This window comes from Morchella importuna, assembly GCF_003444635.1.
Source record: "Morchella importuna strain M04M26 chromosome Unknown Morimp01GS014, whole genome shotgun sequence".
Lineage (NCBI taxonomy): Eukaryota > Fungi > Ascomycota > Pezizomycetes > Pezizales > Morchellaceae > Morchella > Morchella importuna.
This window is the reverse complement of record NW_025763411.1, coordinates 353,423-375,120: the sequence shown is the minus strand read 5'-3', so window position 1 is coordinate 375,120 and position 21,698 is coordinate 353,423. Positions and strand designations below refer to the sequence as shown.

General features: G+C 48.8%; 6 protein-coding genes across 6 annotated transcripts; 1 reads left to right on the top strand and 5 right to left on the bottom strand.

Moving 5' to 3' along the window:
- Positions 1-380: 380 nt before the first annotated feature.
- Positions 381-848, bottom strand: LAJ45_05281 (uncharacterized protein; the record flags this gene model as incomplete). Its single annotated transcript, XM_046114852.1, has 1 exon — positions 381-848. One exon carries the CDS (start codon positions 846-848, stop codon positions 381-383), a length of 468 nt encoding a protein of 155 aa, XP_045971889.1.
- Positions 849-2,733: 1,885 nt separating this feature from the next.
- Positions 2,734-4,413, bottom strand: LAJ45_05280 (uncharacterized protein; the record flags this gene model as incomplete). The annotated part of the gene is made up of 6 exons (XM_046114851.1): positions 2,734-3,270; positions 3,332-3,626; positions 3,678-3,709; positions 3,769-3,814; positions 3,879-4,047; positions 4,110-4,413. The coding sequence occupies 6 exons, from the start codon at positions 4,411-4,413 to the stop codon at positions 2,734-2,736; spliced, it is 1,383 nt and encodes a 460-aa protein (XP_045971888.1).
- A 705-nt stretch (positions 4,414-5,118) lies between these two features.
- LAJ45_05279 (uncharacterized protein) lies at positions 5,119-6,543 on the bottom strand (the record flags this gene model as incomplete). The annotated part of the gene is made up of 3 exons (XM_046114850.1): positions 5,119-6,250; positions 6,301-6,363; positions 6,419-6,543. 3 exons carry the CDS (start codon positions 6,541-6,543, stop codon positions 5,119-5,121), a joined length of 1,320 nt encoding a protein of 439 aa, XP_045971887.1.
- Positions 6,544-8,261: 1,718 nt separating this feature from the next.
- Positions 8,262-10,225, top strand: LAJ45_05278 (uncharacterized protein; the record flags this gene model as incomplete). The annotated part of the gene is made up of 6 exons (XM_046114849.1): positions 8,262-8,406; positions 8,477-8,485; positions 8,604-8,715; positions 8,786-9,335; positions 9,388-9,937; positions 9,996-10,225. 6 exons carry the CDS (start codon positions 8,262-8,264, stop codon positions 10,223-10,225), a joined length of 1,596 nt encoding a protein of 531 aa, XP_045971886.1.
- Positions 10,226-13,056: 2,831 nt separating this feature from the next.
- LAJ45_05277 (uncharacterized protein) lies at positions 13,057-16,532 on the bottom strand (the record flags this gene model as incomplete). The annotated part of the gene is made up of 5 exons (XM_046114848.1): positions 13,057-13,778; positions 13,953-14,177; positions 14,734-14,991; positions 15,195-15,400; positions 15,634-16,532. 5 exons carry the CDS (start codon positions 16,530-16,532, stop codon positions 13,057-13,059), a joined length of 2,310 nt encoding a protein of 769 aa, XP_045971885.1.
- Positions 16,533-18,821: 2,289 nt separating this feature from the next.
- Positions 18,822-20,008, bottom strand: LAJ45_05276 (uncharacterized protein; the record flags this gene model as incomplete). The annotated part of the gene is made up of 2 exons (XM_046114847.1): positions 18,822-19,472; positions 19,547-20,008. 2 exons carry the CDS (start codon positions 20,006-20,008, stop codon positions 18,822-18,824), a joined length of 1,113 nt encoding a protein of 370 aa, XP_045971884.1.
- Positions 20,009-21,698: the final 1,690 nt, after the last annotated feature.

Below are 21,698 nucleotides of genomic sequence, written 5' to 3'. Positions count from 1 at the left end.
ATCCCAAGGAATACATGTAGTTATAAAGCACGAGTATGGGCTGTACCCGGTGTTGTTTCTTAGTCATTGACCTACACACCTACATAGATCTATCACATGTCTTGAGCTCAAAATTTAGGTATATAAGCATCCATGGCCAATGCGGTTACTAGTTCCACTGCGCATATGGGCGGGGGAATATCGGGATAGACTGTAAGTTTAATTGTTTGCAATCTAGAGCTAAGACTAACTCTTAATCCTTCTCTCTTATTCATTTCTGACTATCATCGCTCCAACAATTTTTAAATCTCTGCCGTACATTCGATCGACTGTGGCTCCAACATAGGTCTTCTGCATATGAAGTTCTATGTTTCTCACTGCCTCAAATTATCAAGTTAAGCTCAGCGATCAATGTCCATAACATCAGCCCTCTCCAATTCCTTCAGAACTGTTTCAAGCTCCACCAACTCGATCCTAACAGCCGCCAAATCACACTCCAAATCATCCAGCCCCCTATACGCACGCCGTATCTTACTCGCAGTTCCACTTTCTACCCTCTCTGCTTCCTTCCAAAGATGAAATCTGTTATTAGCCTGCTCAAAAATACGGGCCCCCCTTTCTCCAAAAAGATCATGATCAGTCATAGTAACGGTACCGGTTATACGCATTCTGTCTGCTACACGGAATGTTGCTTCAGCGTGTTGAATATTCAGGTTATTAGCCTGCTGCTGATACTCTAGATACAGGCAGTATCGGGCTAGGTCATCGTAAGATGCCTCTAAATCCTCTATTTTCTGCTGTAGCTCTTTCATTCGGAGCTTGATGTAGTACTGGTGCTTTGCGGATCGAAGTTCGGTAGGTTTTGACATTTTTGTAATGTTGGTATTGGTAGAAGTTGATTTTGGTACAGTACACAGCTCATGTAAAAGAGGCGTAGATAAAGTATTTATGCAGATTTACATAATTTTCAATATGAAGGCTTTGAATGTTGAAGTAGCAGAGGTTCTCAAGAACATAATACTTTTAAATTTTCAAGTACTCGAGCTCAGTACACATTTGAATCCACAAATTATCTGTGAAAATTATTAAGAATTAAGCCCTAAATACGGCAAATAAGGAATCTACCTACAAAACACTATCTATATGTATGAAAGAAATCGATAAAATAATGAATTAAACAAAAACAAAAAAATCGATAAAAAGCGAAAGAAACCCTAACCCACAACCGAATGCCCTCACCGTGGTTTCGCCGGCCCCGTCCCAAAAGTTGGGTGGGGGAACCGGAAGAGCGTACTTTTGGGGGTAGCCCCGGCTGGTGGCTACGGAATTTCAAAGAGGTGGAGAGGAAATTGCATATCTGTATGAATTCAGGACCTACTAAGACCAGAATAGTAATTTTAGCGGCTATTAAAATATGCCAATACTTCATATTTGACACTTTGATTCGAAATTATGCGAGGAGGGATTAAACAGCTCTGGGTAGAGTACATATGTCATGAAAAAATGTAGTTGACTCAAAATAAACTTCGCTATCTTTGCAATTCAGAATTCAGAGGAGAACCATAGTTATACTTATACTTTGCTCTCTTGAGGCCTTATCCCATGTGGAGAGGGGATAAAAGAGAACATGCCTCTCACCCCGAAGCACACGCAGCCTTTCATCACTCATAAAAGCTACTATATACTATTCCTTAAATGTTGGAAATTTACCAAGATGTCGATATCCACATACATGTGAGATGTCTAGACTGACTACATGTATCTTTAAGCTTTTCGGGTCGAGTGTCGTGCGCGTGATTTGTGGTCGAGAAAGGAACTTTAAGCTTATTTCACTGACGAGGCCGATCGCCCGTTGTACATGTGTTCTTACAAAGCGGATAACTTGACAGGTTGTGTGTGTAGCTACATTTATGCACACTGAGCAAGCAATCATATGGTATCACTCGGTTCGTCAATAATCCGGCATTGAAAGGAATAGACCCCTAAAGGCGACAAATGATAGAATGACCTATTTATGTAATAGATAACACATCTGTATGGCTTTTTATAAACATAGATTTGAAAGGACAAAGTGTTGACATGATGTCTTTGGCGTTATCATAAACCCAGCCTTATATAATGTAACCCTAATTCGTATGGAATTTTTTGCTATCTCAACTACCACAGTAATTCGCCTCAGCGGACGGTTACACAGACGTCAAAGTTGCCTTTTACAGCGCGGATGAGGGAAGGTTAGGACAGCTTTTGCAAGACAAATGACTAGAACAAGTAATTCCAACGTCAATGTGAGTGTCCGCTGAGACGAATTACTGCGGTACGTGAGCGATGGTATGTGTATATAACTGGTTATATGTTACTGGTGATTTATATCTACGGAACATGCTCCGGAACTTAGTTTGGGCGCGGTCTCGCTATACGTTGGAGGTACCGGCCACAAGTCATAAATAGGTTCACCCAGTGAGGAAGTACAATTAAATGTAATATCGCTAAGCTCAGGTCTTAATAGAGATATTAGGGGGTATGAATTAAGGCTTATAAGGGACATATACCTGGGAATTGACCAATTAACGGGAATCCGAGAGTCCGAATTTATCGAGACTAGTAGTACACACTGTTATGCCATGAAACTTTGGATGCATGGAAATTCTGTTTATGATCATCTCAAACGTTACTAGACATGTGAAACTAACCAAAGAAATCTAGAATCCCATCAAGGAAGAAAGAAAAAAAAGAACATGAATAAAATCTAGCCCACTACTCAAATCCATCCATTGCCTTTGAATACTTGTCTCTGCAGGCATCCTTGCTCAAATCCTCGTAATCACATACGGTTTGAAACATCCACAAGCCTTGCCACTTTCTCTCGGCATTAACTGGGAACTGCTCTGAATACTTATCGACCGCATGAACACACGCATACGCAAACAAAAAACAGAAATGAACATCATGGTGATTTTCGCAGTTCCTCTGGGTGAGAATACAAATCTCAGTTCCCCTTCCCTTTTTACTCATAGGCTTGGCCTCGGGAGTGGAGGAGGCGACTGAAGCAGTGGTTCGGCTGGCATGCTTGTTGACATTGCGTTTTTGAATCGTATCTTCTCCGTTGGAGCGGAGAGAAAGGCTGCGTTTTGCAGGGGGGAAGGATCCACGGCATGCTGTTCCAGAACCACATTGCCTACACTGCTCCTGTGCTTTTGTGCAGTAATTCTCAAATTGGGTGCAGCCTTTATGACCAGTTGGTGGAGCGGTGTTGTAGCAATCATTCACTTGTTTCCAACAGTTCCCACAAGACTATTTAATGATTAGCCAATGTCTTTTAAAACCGATATTGACTGGAAAGAGACCAACGTACTTCCCAACAGCCTTGCTCATTTTTATACTCAGGCAAATCGGCTGAACACCAATCTGCGTTACTGACTCGGCAGGACGTTGGGTTTTGCTGTTGAAATACGTGGGGAACCCTTGGACCGCCACCAGCGTTGGTTACCACATATGGTGCTGGACCTGGAATAGAATAAGATGTTGGCTTCATGTTATTCCAGTAGTCGAAGTGAACCCCCGGGTGGTTTGCATTAGTATGTCCAGGGATGGAAACTCCCTGAGGACGTGCATTACCACCGGTAGAGTAAACCTTAGCCTGGACACATCTAAACTATAGTTAGTAGAGTAAAAAATAAGCTAAGATTGAGTGAACTTACCCAATGTACCACTGAGCACCACCGATGTTTTGCTAATAAGAAGACCTCGATTAGTCTAGATAATTAATTTGGGATATAGTTGTATACTTACAGCTTGGTGCAAAGCAAGATGTTCAGCACGTATAAGATAATAACCACTGTTTGATGATTAGCGGGGGATTTTAAACCCAGATACGGTAATAGTCATCATAGAGAACTTACCCAGCAAGATCTTTTGGAATGGTGACAGTCATCTTTCCACCAGAGGCTCTCAGTCTCTCAGTACAAAACTCGCCATTTCTGAATCCATCATGCCAAATCTTGAACCAACCAGGGCCATTTGCCTGGTCAGCAAAAGAATTTACACTCTTCATGTAAACAGCGCAGGGACCTAGTGATGTTAACAAAGCAAATTCTAATAGAAGTTTTGGGAAGTAGGAAAAATGCACAAACCTTGATGAGAATCAGCAATCGGTGCATTTTGAGATCCATCCGGCCAGGTACGCCACTGGAGAGTCACAGGTTGCCCTGCATCAATGGAAACACCCTTTCTGACCGGATTCAAGCCATTGACATTACATGCCATGTCAGTGGACTGGACATTGACAACCGGGTCGGTGTTTGGTGGGACACGCATGGAATTTCCATCACCTTGGTCGACTCCCCCAACGATGATGTTGGTGAGCATGTGATGAGCATTGGTACTGCTCATCAATCCCAAGAAACCGAGAGCTTGAAGAAAGGTGGAGAGAAGCATTTTTAAATTTTCTCGATGTGATCGATATCACGATCGTGGATGGAGAATGGATTGAGCTGTGAAGAACAAATGGTTAAGGAATGTACTTGTCAATGTTGGTCAACAACAAAAGACTAAGAGAAAATAGTGTGATAAGGATTACAGAAAGAGGTGGAATAATGGAGGCGGGGTAGCTAAGTATTTATTCCCGAAAGGATAGCGGATGGACGACACTGCACATACATAGAAAGTATGGCAGGCCCAAGATTTTACCTTATCCTCGGGCTAGGGCCCCCTTCTTCAAACTATGAGCCTCACTCTCGCTTAGCAGAACCGTTATACATTATATATTTGATGGATGAACAGATAGAACCTCCTGTTGCACGGTGTAAATGCAGTGCCCCACTCTTGATGCAGGCACCCGTCTGCTCGTGATGCCTGCAATCTTGGTGCGGGGACAGGAGTTTATTGTCGTGTGATGAACAAAGAAAAGCAATAATTATCGCGGGGACGGGATGGCTACAGTCTAGTATGCAGCTATTCGGCAAATATACATCCTGTCAGTGGCTCTCATGTTGTCGAGTGACACAGTATGATGCAGGTCCCATATCAAAACTGAACCTGTATCATGCATGCTCGTTCACCGTTATAATAGATCTTGAGATAATTGAGATACAATTACGAGTATTCGAAACAGAGAAGAAGGTTGGTACTGTACTAGCTCGACTATATACATGTGCCTACTATATCTTCAGTACCTTTTTGACCAATAGCCACTCCGATTGTTTCATCCTTTTCCTTATCGTATCTGTCAGCAGTGTTATACTCCTTATCGCCTGTATCCTCTTGATCATGGCTCAGGGGCGATAGTGCCCAAATCTTTAGACTGTTGTCCCATCCATTCCCCTCCTCCCCCTCCCCCTCATCCTCTCCAAGGGCCTCTGGCTTTCTCGAGCCCGAGCAGGTTGCCAAAACTGCTCCTCCAGGATGCACTACCGCGCTACTCACCACATCATTATGTGCATGCCATTCGCAGTGCGCAGTGCCGATATGTGAATCCTCTCTACTATGCCCTGCCTCCCAGATTCTCACTTTTCCATCGATTCCCCCGCCTACCACTTCACCACGCAAGGCATAGGCCACATCAATTCCGACCCTCTGATTGGTCCCTGCTCGCCTACCTCTAAAACTCTCGACCTTTTCTCCAGCAACCCTAATATCATACACGGAAATTACCTCGCTTTTTCTCTCTGCAATATAAAGATACCTTTCACACTGACTCCATACCAACTGCGTGACTCCTGCGCCATCACCCCCGCCCAATCCAAATACACCAATTGTCTCTCCCGTTCCCTCCGCTGAATATAAACCCACCTGTCTTCCAAATGTTCCAGCCGCTAAGACACCAGTCCCATCAGAGTTTCCGGGACATACTGCCAGGGCAGATATGATACCCTTCATTGTGTGTCCAGTCTGAACACTCCTTCTGGTAGGTATTGTCTTCAATGCAACCACTGGCCCCTCTCCATTGCGATGTATATCAAAGAACGATATCTGCGATGTGATCCCTGCAATAAACCGGTTCGGGTTCGACGGGGCGAAAAGAAGTGATGCTGGGGTGTGATATTTCTCCGTCATTGGATCGATCAGGGGATAGCTTGCGCGTGTGGTAGGTGTAAGCATATCATAGAGTTGTATTGGGTGATCGCGTGAAGATGCGATGAAACAGCACGTAGATGGTGTGGATAGCTGCATATATGGATATATAGCCGCCGCATATACAGGCTCTGCGGTGCGAATTGAAGAGAATGGTTCGAGTTGTTTAGGGGATTCTGATGGCTCAAGGAGGTCCGCAGGACTAATTGGGCTGTTAGTAAGATTACTGCAAATAAGAGGAGAGTAGCATACACTATCCATGTTCGCAGCTCATTATCTTCACTAGAAGTAAGTATACACGTACCATCCGGAGACCTCTTGAATAGTTAGTATCTACAGTTACTAGCTAGCTGGCGGACCCGTACTATACCATTGCGCGCTTCTAAACAGATTACTCTCCCTCCCGCCTCCTACTGCGCCTTGCCTCCCTCCAATCCGGCAGTTGTAGGTTTCTCCAGTTGAGGCGACAAGTTTTGGCGGCGTTAATAAAGACATTTTGGTGCTACGATGTTTGCTACAAATGTAACTTGGTATTTGTCGACGTTGGTAGTAGAGGGGACTAGTGCGATTGTGAGGCTCAAAAGCTTATCTATTGGCTACCGCTGTCCTAAACTGCATGTGGTTCTGGCTACAAGCCACTGCTTGGCGTACACGCCTCTCTTTCTAGTTCTGGTTGCGACACAGAGGAGCTCGTAGTAGTCACGAGGAGTATTTCTCTCAGTCTATTATTATTATCTATCTATTATTATCTATTATCTATTATGTACTAGATTAACGATTTTCTGAACGCTTGGGCATATGATTGGTCAAGAGCACGGAACCCTAGCCCTGCATAGCAACCGCCCACAGGATGGTATTGGAGGTGGAATTAACTGGAGATGGCATCAACTGGAGCTGGAATTAATTGGAGGCGGCATTGGAATTGGTACCTTATTATTAACTGAAGGAACTAGGTGGACATTTACTGGAGCTGGCAATGAGCGACTATGTTCAACAGCGGGAGCTGGCTATGGCTAAGGGAAATATTAATTAACTACTGGAGCTGGCCAACTACTATGGGTGAGCAAGTGCGTGGACTGGAGGTGGGAAATACTGTACGGCGGTGGGAGAGATCTCGCGGTCGCGAGGTGGCACACCCCTAATTCAATGCACTATATCGCTGTGGGTGGTGGAGTTTCTGGAATTTGATAGGGAACTTGAAGTACATGTATGTATGTAATTCATGTACCTATTGTGCTCCATGTACTCGTATCTTCCTGACGTTTTTGAACTGGGCCACTATTGCATACACCAAAAATCATCAGCTTGGCGCATTTTTGTCCACAAAGGTCAGGAAAATACGAGTACTCTATGTAGATACCTGTACTGATCGGTAATACATATAATTTGTGGATGTTATTGGCTTAATTACTTGCTCTATCTGTCTGAACTTATCTACGCGGTCTATCACCCCAACCTGCATGCCAATATGTACCTACATGTGGTCACATACCCGTAGATGCTCCAGATGTACCCTACAACGGGTACTAAACCGTACGAGTATTTCTCCATTTTCAATGGCCATTATTAGAAAATATTTGTCCCAATAGATAAACCACATAGCTGCGATAGATCTCCGGCGGTATCTCACCGGTAAAGTGTCCGAGTAGAACGGCAAAGTGCAACCCCTAGCCCCAGATTAAGAAGGTCCCGTAAACGCGCAAGTGGCATGAGGTATGTAGCTACTGGGATCTAACCCCAGATCTCCCCTCCTGATAAGAGACCGGTTTAACAAGTTGATATTCGTGACGATATCAGCCCCCCATTCGACTTTCGACTTCTGAAACGACAGTCTATTCCCGAGCCTAAGCCGGGACGAAGCGCGAGCACACTCCCATAGTAACCCCCACACCGTATTACGTTACCCAGTATATATATTGCGCCATCTCAAAAAATGCCCACTGTAACTCCCTTCAAACCGTTGTGGTGCGAACTGTGGTATTGGAAGGCCCCGGGGTTGTTTATTTTATTCTTCCCTTTCAAATTATTTGAGTCTCTTCTGCGGTTTCCGAAAGTTGGGTTCGGAGACGTTTCCATATCTGGACGTGGGTCTCAGTATTGGTGAACGGGTCTCTTGATGATTAGATCGCGACACGACGTCCCCTTTCCAACGAAACTCTCAACCCCTCAATCTTACTTGACTGCCGTCATTTCAATTCACGTAAATATTCATGATGAGTCCAGACAGCGAAAAGGCAATAGAGGGACAACGAGTGGTGGGAGACACAAAAGCTGTATCTGAAACAGGGTCAAGGCATGGCGATTCTCACGGATCGCCGCTACATCGGAAGTTAAAGTCGAGGCATTTGCAGATGATTGGTAAAGTGTTCCAATGTTTTTGGATTATTATGACTGTCGCGTAACTATACTAATCATTATCCTGTTACAGCTATCGGGGGTATGTAACTCATGTTTTTCAATACCTCAAATAAGTTATGATGTATAGCACATTCGAATCCTAGAACCGGGTCGCATACACTTGTAATTTAAGAGTTAAATTATTGACACCCGTCAAGGAATCATCGGACCAGGCCTTCTCGTGGGCTCCGGAAACGCGCTTCATCTTGCAGGTCCCGCTGGAATTTTAATTTCCTTTGCTCTCGTCGGTTTAATCGTCTTTTTTGTAATGCATGTACTCTCCATATATGTGGTTGTTATTGACATCGTTCAGTTTCACTACTAACATCAAGCTGCACAGGCAATCACTCGGCGAGCTCGCAACACTCATTCCCGTAACCGGCTCCTTTGTCGAATACGCTGAGCGCTTCGTCGATGACTCTCTCGCATTCGCCCTCGGGTGGGGATATTGGTATCTCTGGGTTACTGTTCTTGCTAATGAATATAATGCGATTTCCCTCGTTGTGATGTACTGGTCCGACGTCGTTCCACAATGGGCGTGGATCCTAATGTTTTGGGTGTTATTTTTATCTTTATCTATGCTAGGGGTTTTGGCATACGGGGAGGTGGAGTTTTGGTTAAGTCTGATTAAAGTCATCTCGATAACGATATTCTTTATTGTTGCAATCGTGATATCGGCGGGTGGGATTGGGCCGCAGAAGATTGGGTTCAAGTATTGGAATGACCCGGGAGCCTTTGCGGATGGAATAAATGGTGTTGCAAGGACCTTCGTCATTGCCGGTACACTATATGCCGGCACGGAGATGGTGGGTATTACAGCGGGAGAGGCTGGAAATCCAGGGAGAGCCGTTCCAAGAGCCATTAGGCAGGTTTTCTGGAGGATCTTGATCGTGAGTCAACCGCAGGAGCCGCTAGCTTGAATCATTACTAAAGACATGATAGTTTTACGTGGGGATGATGTTCTTTATTGGCATTTTAATGCCTTACGATGACCCCCGCCTTCTATCATCTACCTCCCGCACCGCCCGCTCGCCTCTCACTATTGCCCTTGATAGTGCTGGAATCCACGTCGGCGCTCACCTCATCAATGCTCTTATCGTCATCTCTGTAATCTCCGCAGGCAACTCATCGCTTTATGTCGCCTCCAGAACCATTTTATTCATGGCCAGCACCGGAAAAGCACCCAAAATCTTCTCCAAAGTTGATAAACGCGGCGTTCCCTGGGCAGCACTCTTGTTATCGAATCTTGGGGCCTGTATATCATTTTTATCGCTCTCTGGGAGCGCTGGCGAGCTCTATGAGGCGCTTATAACGCTTAGTGGGTTGTCAACATTTATGGTGTGGGCGACGATTATGTTTGTGCATATCCGCTTCCGACGGGCGATGGTGGCGCAAGGGCAGAGCATTGAAGCACTGCCATTTCAGGCCGCTTGGTACCCATATGGTGCTTATGCTGCGTTGGGGGCCAACATTTTCTTAATATTTTTCCAGGGTTTGTATCCCTCTTTCGGCTGGTCCGCGAAGTTAGGCTAATGGTGGATGTTAATTAGGGTATACTGCATTCTTGAACCCATTCAGCGCCAAAGATTTTGTAATAAACTACATTCTCCTGCCAGTGTCAGTGATATTTTTTGTTGTGTACAAGTTCTGGAATAAGACCAAGTGGGTGCGGTTGGAGGATATGGATCTGTACACTGGGAGAAGAGCGGATGATACGGTAGTTCTCGAAGGAGTAGAGGTACCGTGGTGGACTAAAGTAAGAAGATCCTTGGTCGGGTAATAATATGGTATAGGTCTTGGATAATTATGGGCTTTTATCGTTGTTGGTTCGGCGTTGAGTATGTTTTTTCTTTTTGCTGGAATTAGAGATTCGAGCTAGCTTGTACAAACAAGGATTAGAGCACTGTTTTTGATTTTAGTTCAGAAGTTTGGGGGATATTGTATGTATACAATTATGAAGCGAAATTTCTAACGTTCGGATTTTGCATCATGTTTCCCGGGTGACGGTATATGATTCATTAAAATTACAATAAGAGCGTTCCGAAATTCTATAATTTTGGTGATCATGCGGTATAACGGCCACCAGATATATAGAGACCAATCACTCTGCCTATAGCCATAAGATGAGTTTGAGGTGTACTATACTTTAAGCCCCGAGAATTCTTGCCCGCAACATTGTCGGCCTCATAGAATTTCTCAGGACTCAGTTACTTAACGCGCGTATACATAACAGCGGATATAAGTCACCGGTAGGCATTTTTTTTGTTATTTTCAATAGATACCCAGCTACATCATATCTCCAAGACCGTCGATTTTTGAGAGGAATAAGGTGCTTATACTGAATATGAATATATTACACTGAAGCTTGCACGATCGCGCTACTTACATATGTACCAGAGATCCCAGTATCCATAAAGGCTAGAAGAAGTCGGAGTATGGAGTGAGAGATTCGGGTATCCCTACTACATAATTCCCCTTCTACTTCGAGTGATGCCTTATGTCTACGACCCGGACCACCCGAGTGATATTCCATGTATTGCGAGTTGCCAAAATCAACCGAACTTCCCAAATACTTTCAATTGAGCCTATATTGAAACCAGAGATAATAGAGTCATAGAAAATTACAGATATAACACCTCTTGACTTTTGCAGCTGTGGTCATGCTGCAAGGCGATTTTGAAGTTGCATTCCCATACAAAATATTTTAATTGTAACGCAGCGCCCAGTTAATCTTGGCAACCCACAATACTTGCATCATACCTCCCGAGTGACGGTATATGATTCACAAATACTAAGGTCATAGCTTAGTCACGTACCCATCCCGTACTTGCAGCAATAAGCAGATGGGTTGGGGACGAGCCTAGTTATAGCTCTACTTGTAGGGCACCGTTAACAGTTATGTATACAATAGAGGTTAAGGATGTTGTGGTGTTAGTATGACGCTAAGGTAAAGCTAGTAGAGTATGTACATGTATTTAATGAGGTTCCCTCCAAACCTCCCAATAGAATCATCATCCACGATACTTCTGCCGAAATCCCTCCCACACTACGTACCTACCGGAGCTGTGATAGGTCAGGAAATGACCTAACCTCCGCAACTTCTTATTCGGGCCAATATATTAACCATAACCTTTAATTAAATATATTCAGAATCAAAATCGGAATAAACCATGCTCAACATCTCCAAGCCTTTCCCAGATTCCAGGCCGGCCAGGTCTACCTTTATGGCTATCCATTACCACGAACAAACGAATAGACCAACCGCACATAAACCACCTTGTACCAACTTTAACGAAGTCTGCACTTTGCACCTCAAAGTGCAACATCCCCCATCCTCGCCAATCCCTACCCTTTCCCGGCCATCCCTCCGCACACTCTACGACTCCATACACCGAGTTACATCTCAAATTACCACAAACTCAAAATACACCGAACTCCCGTCGCCAAACCCCCACCCCCCCCAACTCTCCATCTCATCACATCATACCGTACCGCCCGCCCACCGATCACCATTCCCTCTCCCTCCCTCCCCTTCCATCCATTCAGCCCTACTACATGCCACTAGCTCGCCCTACTTACCTTAGGCTCCCTGCCCTGCCCTGCCCTGCCCTCCCCTGCCCCCTCCCCTCCCCTCCCACCCGCGCATCTTGGCAGCCCTCCGTCCACGCGTCCACACAAAAACAAAAACCCCCCAACCAAACCAAACCAAACCAAACTCCCTACATACGCCCCCAAAAAAAATTTCGTTCCAAATTCCCCCAACCAGACCGGTAACCCCGCACGCGCGCAGGAAAAAAAAAAACATTCTCCCCGACAAAACGAACTTGGGGCGTAAAAGGATAAGAGTGAGAACCCATGTCGGAGAACGATCTGATAAGGAAATTCCAGTCCGAAGAATCATTTCCCCCTCCCTCGTACCCTTTCCCATCCCTCCGGCGGCACCCCCGAGATGACCGGCCAACCAACAACAACGACTACTACAACTAATATTAGGGAGTTCGCGACAACGTTTTCTTTCCGTGGCTACTAACTCTACATGTTCAAATTTTTTTTCACGGCACAGGGACAGGTTGGCTGGTTGACTGATTGGCTGGCTGACTTGACTTTACACAAAACTGCTCTTAAACACAACACTCACAGAAAAAAAGAGGAAATAAAATAAAAACGAACACCAAAAACCCCGCGCGTGCCCCATACAAGCATCCACAAAACCAATCAACCAACCAACCAACCGAACCGAACCCCGTCCTCTGAGATGAGTATGAATGTCTTCTTTTCCCCCCTCAAAATATGATGAATAAAATAGAGAAGGTTCCGGAAAAGTGAAAAAAAAGAGCTTTACAGAAAAGCAAAGCAAAGCGAAACCAAACAAGCAAACAAACAGAACCTTCTCCAACGGCGCAATAGAAACCGAAGTAGAAGGTAGAAATTTGAATAAGTAGAAAAGAAGGGAAAAAAACGATAAATCCCTAGAAACATGCATATCGAGGAGAAGAGAAATATAAAAAGAGTAATATAATGAATAAAAGGAGGCGGGAAACACAGTATACTCCATACAAATCCCAAGATACCTCCCCGCCTCATATCTCTCTCTCCTTCTTCTTTCTTTCCTTACACCAACACCGCCGTGGCATTCCCGGCGTTATCGTCATTGCCGATGATGCCATTGATCATCTTCTCTCCGCCCCCGAGCTTCTGGAGCTCTCGTTCGCAGCCCTCGAGTTCCTCCTTGATGCGCTTGCTCTCGCGCTCCAAGTCGTGGCGTCGCTGTAGGAGGATGGCTCTCCTCTGCTCGTCCGTCAGCTCCGCCATTGTGCCTGCGCCGAGGGCGAGAAGGCTAGGTTCAATTGGCACGTCGCCCATGTTTAACTGGCTTCTTGGGTTGAGGATGGAGTTGATTGAGTGCAGTCGTTGGTCAGAGGTAAGGTTATCTGCCTCCGCAATGGACAGGCTTCTTTTTCGCTGGTTGTGGGGGGGCTGTGGGCTGTCTGTGATGTTGTTGTTATTGTTATGGGGAGATAATGGGGTCAGTGAAGAGGAGTCTTGATGATTGTGATGGTGAGTAGAGGAGGAAGAGTTCATGGAAGGGGCGACGGGAGCTCCATTATTAACGTTTCCCGCCGTCCCTCCTCCTCCTCCTCCGCCACCACCACCTCCTCCTCCTTCAGCAGCTGCTGCTGCTGCTGCTGGGCTCCTAAAACTCGTTGTAAAGTCGATTGGCGGTGGGAAATGCCTTGGCTGCTGCTGCTGCTGGCCAAGATGCGGTAGTTGTCTCAGGGCGTTCCCGCCAGAGTCCATCATCTCCGTGTCATCGTCTGATCCGTTATTAAGGCCTACGATCGTTCGTTTCGTGTCAGTGCATTGAACCAACTGTACATTACATCTATATGCTACCCTTGAGATCTTAGGCGGGGGAGGAGATGAAAGGGGGAAGGGAGGGGGGGGGGTGGTAGGGAAGGGGGGGGAAGTGTGTTAGTAAGAGTAGCCTACACATACACTCTACATACCTGTAAGTGTGTTTTGAGCCGGTGCCTGCTGTTGCTGCTGTTGCGTATGGGCGTTATCAATCCCGACCAACCCTCCTCCTCCCTGCTGCACGGGAGCTGGTGCTGTTGCTGCTGGACTAGAGGCAAAGTTTCCATTTGCAGGGGCCACTACCCGTTTCCGCCGTTTGATGATACTCTTTTTCATGGCCTCGGGCCGATGGACGCCGTGGAGCTTGTGGTAGAGCCCTGTGGTGGTAAAATCAGCGTCATGTTTTTTCTTTTTTGTGTTTTGCCAATTGCAAGCCAAAAATGTTCCCGCAAATTGAAACTTGAAGTGAATCAAAAACACCCGACTATCTCCCGAGTGTCGTAATAGCAAAGAAAAAAAAGAAAAAAAGAGAAAATCTCCCCAATGTAAATTAGTGGGACGGAGGGAGCGAGGGGGTGTGGAGAAATCCCTCGGGCAAGGGCAATATAGAGATAGGATTGGTATGTATATTGGGTATTATGTATGGCATCCATGCATCAGGCCTGGGGAGGGAGAAAGGGAGGGGGGCTTATCAATCATATCATATCAGATGATCGAAGGAAACAGGCATGACAGGGGACGAGGGAGGGAGGGAGGGCGCTAGGCTACGGTGTCACACTGCAGGATTCAAACACAATCGACAGGGTCTCGGCTAAACAGTCCCTCCCGACGACGACCATCGTACGATCTGATAAGGGAGAGCTCTCTCACTCGGGGAAAACTGATTGGACCACAGCCCAACAACAATGATAATAATAATAATAATGAACTCACCACAGGCATTGCAGATAGTATGACCGCTTTCGTCTCGGCGCCATAACGGTGTTATTGTTGTACCGCAGTTCTGGCAAGCTACCACTACTGTTGTATTATTCGACGGCGGTGAGCCTGTCCTGGCCGGCTGTTGTTGCTGCTGCTGCTGCTGTTGTTGCTGCTGTTGCTGCTGCTGCTGTTGTATTGGTGCCTGCTGCTGCTGCTGGGGGGCCGGCGGAGGCGAAGGAGCATTCGTCAGTGCCGGGTCCGTCGGGACACCTGCAGCGCCACCACCTCCACCACCTCCACCAGCTCCTCCACCTCCGGCTCCCCCTCCCCCTCCACACCCTCCCCCTCCCTCTCCTGCTCCATTTGCTACGCCGACCGTGAACTGCGCAGCCTTGCTCACGCGGTTGTTGAATGCCGGGCAGCCATTGCAGCCCTCTGCCCCGCCTGTGCCGTTGCATCTTCCCCGCCCGGACACGTCCCGGAGACGACGTGGTCGGCGGCGACGTAGGTGGCCCCGAGCGAGGACTGTACATTGCCGACGGTGGAGCCGTGCGGTGGGCGCTTGAGGTTCGTGGGGCGGGCCTGGTTCCGCGCCTTCAGGTAGAGGCCGCAGGCGTTGCAGATTGTCTGGCCGTCGGGCGCGCGGCGCCAGAGCGGTGTACGTGTAGTGCGGCAATTACTGTAGGCAGAGAAGAACGAAGAAAAAAAATAGTAAACCGAGTTAGTCAAACAAAACTCCCCCAAAAAGTAGAAGTGGGAAAAAAACAAAAGTGCAAAACATGGGAAAAAAGTGCAACAAAAAAGTTTTCTGGGTAGTGAAGGGAGGGGTGATGGTGGTGGGGGGTGGGAAGGGGGGAGGGGGGGGGGGGAATGATTGGGGGAGGGGGGGAGAATAGAGAGAAGCCCATCTACCTGCACGTCTGCCCACTCGCCGTACTCATCGCAATCGTCGACGGCGCAGGACTATCCAGTGGTGTCTGCGGCTGCGACATTGGCGTGTGCGTCGGCGTAGCCGGGGGTGCTGCAGCACTTGCGGCCGCGGCGGCGACCGCTGCCACCGCGACGGGCTGTAATTGATGCTGCGTCTGCTGCTGCTGTTTAGCGTGCTGTGTATGCTGTTGGACCACCTGCTGCAACTGCTGCAGTTGCTGCCGCATCAGCCCCGTGTCCTCCTCCGAGGTCGTGGTGGCGGCCGTCAGGGCCGGGTCCACTATGCTAGCTCCTCCTGCTCCTGCTCCTGCTGCTCCTGCTAGCACTCCCCCACCTCCGCCGCCACCGTTGCTGCTGTTCCGGTCATGGTCCTGCGCGGCGATGGCGGTGTGTGGGGTGTGCGCCGCGTGGTCGAGCGCGAGGGCGGATGGCGTCATAGCTTCGCGGGCGAGGGCTGCTGCTGCTATGGCGGGCTGTGGGGGATTTGTAGATGTAGTGCTGGACGTAGCAGTGGGGGGCGTGGGTGTTGGTGTAGGGGCCGGTGGGTGGATGGGCACTGTTGTTGTTGTTGGTGGTGATGTTGTGCTAGTTGCACTTGTAGTGGTGGATGTCAGTTGTAGTGGTGAGGAAGGAGGTGGTGGTGAGAGATGGTTCGTTGTGGTTGTGGTTGTGGTGGTTGTGGTTGAGGAAGGTGTTGGTGCAGCAGCAATACCGCTGCCAGTGCTGCTGATGTTGCTTGTGGTGGTGGTCGGCGTCGTGGTATTAGTACTCATGTTGCCGGCGGTGGTGTTGCTGGTCGAGGGGGCTGCAGCAGCATCAGATGCCATGGCTGAAGTCACGGAAAGAGACGAGAGCGACGCTGAGAGAAGCTTCCCCGGCATGGCGCGGGTTAAATATCGGGAAATATAATGTATATACGAAGGGGAGGGGGGCGTTAATGGGCGGCGGCGATGGTGGATCGATGAGAGGAGGAGGGGGGGGGGGGGTTCGATATAGTATGTAAGTGAGTGGATCGATGGGGGAGGGAGATAAACCGAGTTTTTTTATATATATATATCTTCTAGGAATAAGGACAAGACTAGCTGGGGGGGGGGGGGGGGGGGTTGTAGGGAATAATATTATGAGGAGGAGGAAGAAAAGATTCAGGAAGAATAACTTTGAGATCTTTAAAAAGGGATCTTTCTCTCCCTCTGTGTCTCTCTGATTTCTCTCACGAAGAAGAAAAAATACGAACAGCTGTTTGAGGAAAGCAATTTGTAAGAAAATAATGAAAAATAAAAGAATAAGAAAAAAAGAATAAGCCCACCACCACCACGAACCACGAACCACCACCGCCGGGTTCTGACCGCGGGAATTGAATTAGGAAAAAAAAAAAAAAAAAAAAGAATGCAAATTATTAAAAGAAATACACCCTCTTCACCCAGGCCTACCTAACAACCATCCTCCTCCTCCTCCGGCTGGTCCGGTCTGGTCCACTCACGACACGCAGAATTGTAATTGACAATCCGAATTGACCGCGAAAGCTACGGGCCGGCCAGGGCCCAGCTACAAGCCTACAACCAGAGCTCTCTCAACCCCTGGCTGTGCTGTCTGTCTGGTTGGCAATTGGTTTCAATGTATAATTTACCACTCACCTACATGCGACGTCCACTTCAGATGGATGGAATAGATATGATTATGATTATGATATGATAAGATTCACTCCTCCTCCTCCTCCTCCTCTCACCCACAGTCCAGTCTCTCTCGCCCCTTTCCAAGAAACGGTCCAAAGAAAAGAATCAACTAGACGAACGGGTACCTAGCCCACTAGCCTACACTACTAGCGCCACTATCAGAAACCCCAGCACACCCAAGTCAGCAGATCTCTACGCGCGCTGATTGGACGCACGCAGGACACCTCCCCCCCCCCCCAACGTGTCTGTCACGGGGTTTTCCCGTCCGGCGCTCCCGGGTCCTGGGGCTGGGCAGGGCCAGGGCGAGAGATAAAATAGATTGTGGATGATGTAGATAGGCCGGTAGATTATCTCGCGCGCTGGGCTATCTGATCGATCCGATGCGATTGGATTAGATAGGAATCTTTCCATCTTCCGAAAAAGAAAAAAGGGCGGTGAAAGGGAAAAAGAAGGGGACCGGCAGAACGTACGGGGAGGGTTCTAAGCGGAAGCGAGGTACAGTATTGGAATGAGGCGGCGGAGGCGGCATTTGTTTTTTTGGGATGTGGGTAGGGCAGGTAGGTATGGGGAGATATGTAGAGTCAGACTTGAATTCCGCGCAGTCAGTGCAGCAGTCCAGTCAATTGCAATACTCTACGTCTGTCTCTACGTCGTCCTCCTACTATTCTTACTCCACATCATATATGTAGATATAGAGCGCAGATCAATTGCATCTCGTGAGCCCTCCCTCCCTCCCTCATGCTCACCCATCAATTGCAATTACATCCCTACGTACTCCACTGCCAGGCAGATCCCGGGGCTGGAAAACATCCACGAGTCTACTCCACATACTCGGTATATACGGGTATGTATGTAGGCTAGTAGCAAAAGGAATTATATTCTATCGTCCGTCGGTCCACTGATCATGAATCTGCACCACCATATCAACCACCGCAAGTGCACATCACCAGCACCACCGCTACAACCGCTACCAGTGCTATTCTAGTTATGTACTCTACAGGACGTAACTGTCATATATTCAATTCGTTCGTGAGCCATCAAGCAAATCAACCTCCTCAACGTTACTCTGCTGATCTACCCAGCTAATCCATCGTAATCCAGCAATCATCATCCACGCACGCTGCATGCCCTTTTGCACGTATGTACGCAGGAAAATAAAAGAAAGAGAAAAAATAAAATAAAATAAAACAAAAAGGGAGAAAGATAAAAATAAAAGCATAAAGGTGTGTGGGAACAGTGGGATCCAATTCCTTCCCATCCATCCAATTCCCATCCCCTTCAAATTCAATTCCCCATTACCCATATGATCATCCGCCAATTGGGCACATCAATGCCCATGACCCCGTCCTAAACGAAAAAAAGCAAAAAAAACCCAATTAATAAGGAACCAAACAACCACAAGCAGAAAAAAAAACGAAAAAAGAAGCCCCACAAAAAAGCAAAACCCCATCACCCCTCACCTCACCAGAAGTACATATGCTCGCCCCAACGTTCCCTTCAACACCAAGCATACTTCTCATTCAGCACCCACTCGACCTCCGCTTCCCCACTCCCCCCCTTCCCATACATCATCAGGCTCGGAATCGACTCACACTCCCTCTCAACACCCACCACGCCGTCCACCACCGCCCTCGCCGCCCCGACCACACTCTCCGCCGGACTCCACACCACCACCCTGCCCAACCCCCACCTCCCCGCCTCCTCCACCGCCGCACTCAACATCGCCGCCAGATCCTCCCGCCGGCCCTCCTCGGGCCCAAAATCCACGATACGGAGCACATACAGTCTTGGCCCCGCGACGCTGAAGTCGCGGCCCCACATCATCCAGCGGGTGCCGCAGGTGGTGATGCAGCCCTTGATCGCGGGAGCGCCGAGGTCCGGCCGCACGCAGGCGCCGATGAACTCCTCGCGGCTGTGGTGCCAGTGCATAGTGCTATAGTCGGGCACGAAGGCGACGCGAGTTTTGGGGTGGCGGGTGGAGAGCGCCGTGCGTAGCGCGGCGGTATCGAGCGCGCAGAGAGGCGCGATGTCGTCGTGGTAGAGGGGCTGCACGCGCGAGGGGTGCAGGCGTGCGGGGGTGGGTGTGCGGACGGGGAGCTCGATGTGGGAGGACTTGTGCGGGAGCCAGCCGAGTTTTGCGTAGAATTGCTATCTTGAATATCAGCTACCAGGTCCAACACCAGGCTCGGGACAGAAGGAAAGAGTGTGCGGGGTCATCATACCTTCCCAATATCCGAATACAGCACCGAGAACCCCACCCTCTGCCCACCCCTCCTCTTCAACCGCTCACCCAGCATCGCCAACATCACCTTCGCATACCCCTTCCCGCGGCACTCTGGCGGCGTGAAGACGCTGCCAATGCCGTACGCCACGACCTCCTCCACGGGTACGCGCTTCTCGCCGTCGACAGGCGGGTGCGAGACAAATGCCTTCTTCTGGATGGCCTCGCACGAGGCCAGGATGTGCCCACCGGTGTCAGCGTCGGCGGCGTCGACGAGCACCCATTGCGTCATGCCGCCGTTGCGCGTCAGGTGTGTGGAGGCGATGTGGTCCTCGCGCGTGAGGTACTGGGAGACGGACAGGGCGCCGGCCCAGCAGGTGGAGTGCTGGGTGCGGATGTGGGTGAGCTCCGTGGGCGTGGGGTGCCGGAGGAGGTAGGTGGTTGTGGTGGTTGCGGTGGGCATTTTGGGGGTTTTGGAGGGCTGGTTGGTGGGAGAGTGGAGGGGGTGGATTGAGGTGTGCGGGAGCTATCTGTCTATGGGGGAGTGAAGAGGTAGGTAGGTAGGTAGGTTTGTCGTAATATCTGTTGTAGGTGAGAGTCCACTGGAAGTTTAAGCACGGGGCAGTTGTGGGTGTGAGTATGGTTTATGGTTTATGGTTTATGGTTTATGGTTATCTGGCAGGCACACAGCTAGCTGGACGGGAAGGCGAGACAAAGAGGAAGAAGGCCAGCAGAACGAGAGGCAGAGCCTTTTTAATTCCACGGGGAAGGAAGCTTTAGAAGGAGAAGCAGAAGCAGAAGCAGAAGCTAAGAAATAAGTCTCCGAGGGCAAGCAAGCAGGCAAGTACAAGTAGGTATGTAAGAGGAGTTAGAGTTAACGAACGAGGAAAGACAAACCCTCCCCCCCCCCCCCCCCCCCCCCCCCCCCCAAGCAAGCAAGGCATAGAGCCAAAAGTAAACTTTGGAGAAAGTTGCAGGTCTCCCCCAAAATAACACACGGTTAACAACCCCCAAACCGGGAAACTGATAGATAGATGATAGATAGATAGCTACACACTTTCCCATGTCTCTCACACACTCCCACTCCCTCTCTCCAATCCGCTCCCTCCCATTTGCATTGCACTCCCCTCCCCACACACAGCTCGGGATTCGCATTAGCTAAATTATCAACCCATGGCCCGTCCTGTCCTGTGACGACCGACGAGAGAGCTTCCCCTCCCAGACAAGCGTCGAGGGCGAGACGGCGCGTGACTGTGGGGTGTATAAAGGAAGCTGCGAGGGCATTGGTTCATCATGATGCTTTCTGTCCATGATGATGATTATGATGATGATGTTCTTTCCTTCCCTCTTCCTTCCCTCCTTCGATCTTTCCACCGACCTTCCCACCCCCTTCGATCAGCTCCCCCCAAGTGAAGCCCAAGAATAGTAGAGTACCTCCCACCGGCCAGCCAGTGCACGGTGCGATTCTCATGGCTGGCTGGCTGGCTTACTCGTATCCCATCCTCCCAAGTATCTACTCTATCTACATTCCTACCTACTCTACCTGCCTAGAGCAAGTACATGTACCTACTCTGCTCTACCGACATCTACATACATGCATGCACAATGCAGATTAGCGGAGGCTCTGCGGAACCGAAGACAAGCGACGGAAGCCGGACTGCAGACACCCACCACCCCTAACCCTACGATAACAACACCCCTGGGCCCCGGCTACCCTCGCAAGCCGGTTTGGGGCCATTGCTTCCGGGGTGCAGATTGACTTGCAGAGGTTATCTGTTGCTGTTGTTGTTGTAGGTTTGGGGGGGGGGGGGGCGCTCGTTGGGCTGAGATGCTTGAGATACGTGCTTGGGTGCTTGGGGATGCTTGGGGATAGATTATGTAGCTGTAGATAGAGTACAGCTTTAGATACGTGGACCCGGGGGGAGATGATTGGCTGCTTGTTACCTTGGGGAGGAGAGGAGGGAAGGGGGGAGAAAGAAGGGAGTGCGTGAGTGAGAGTGAGTGTGAGTGAGTGAGTGTGGATGCTTGGGGTGTGGGTTGTTGGCCAATTGTGTGCTGGATTGAGGGCCCGGCGGTGTCTTGAGCGCTGACGGGGACCTGGGGCTCGGGTGCTATTGATTGTAGCGTAGATCGCGTGGGTAGCAGAGATAGTA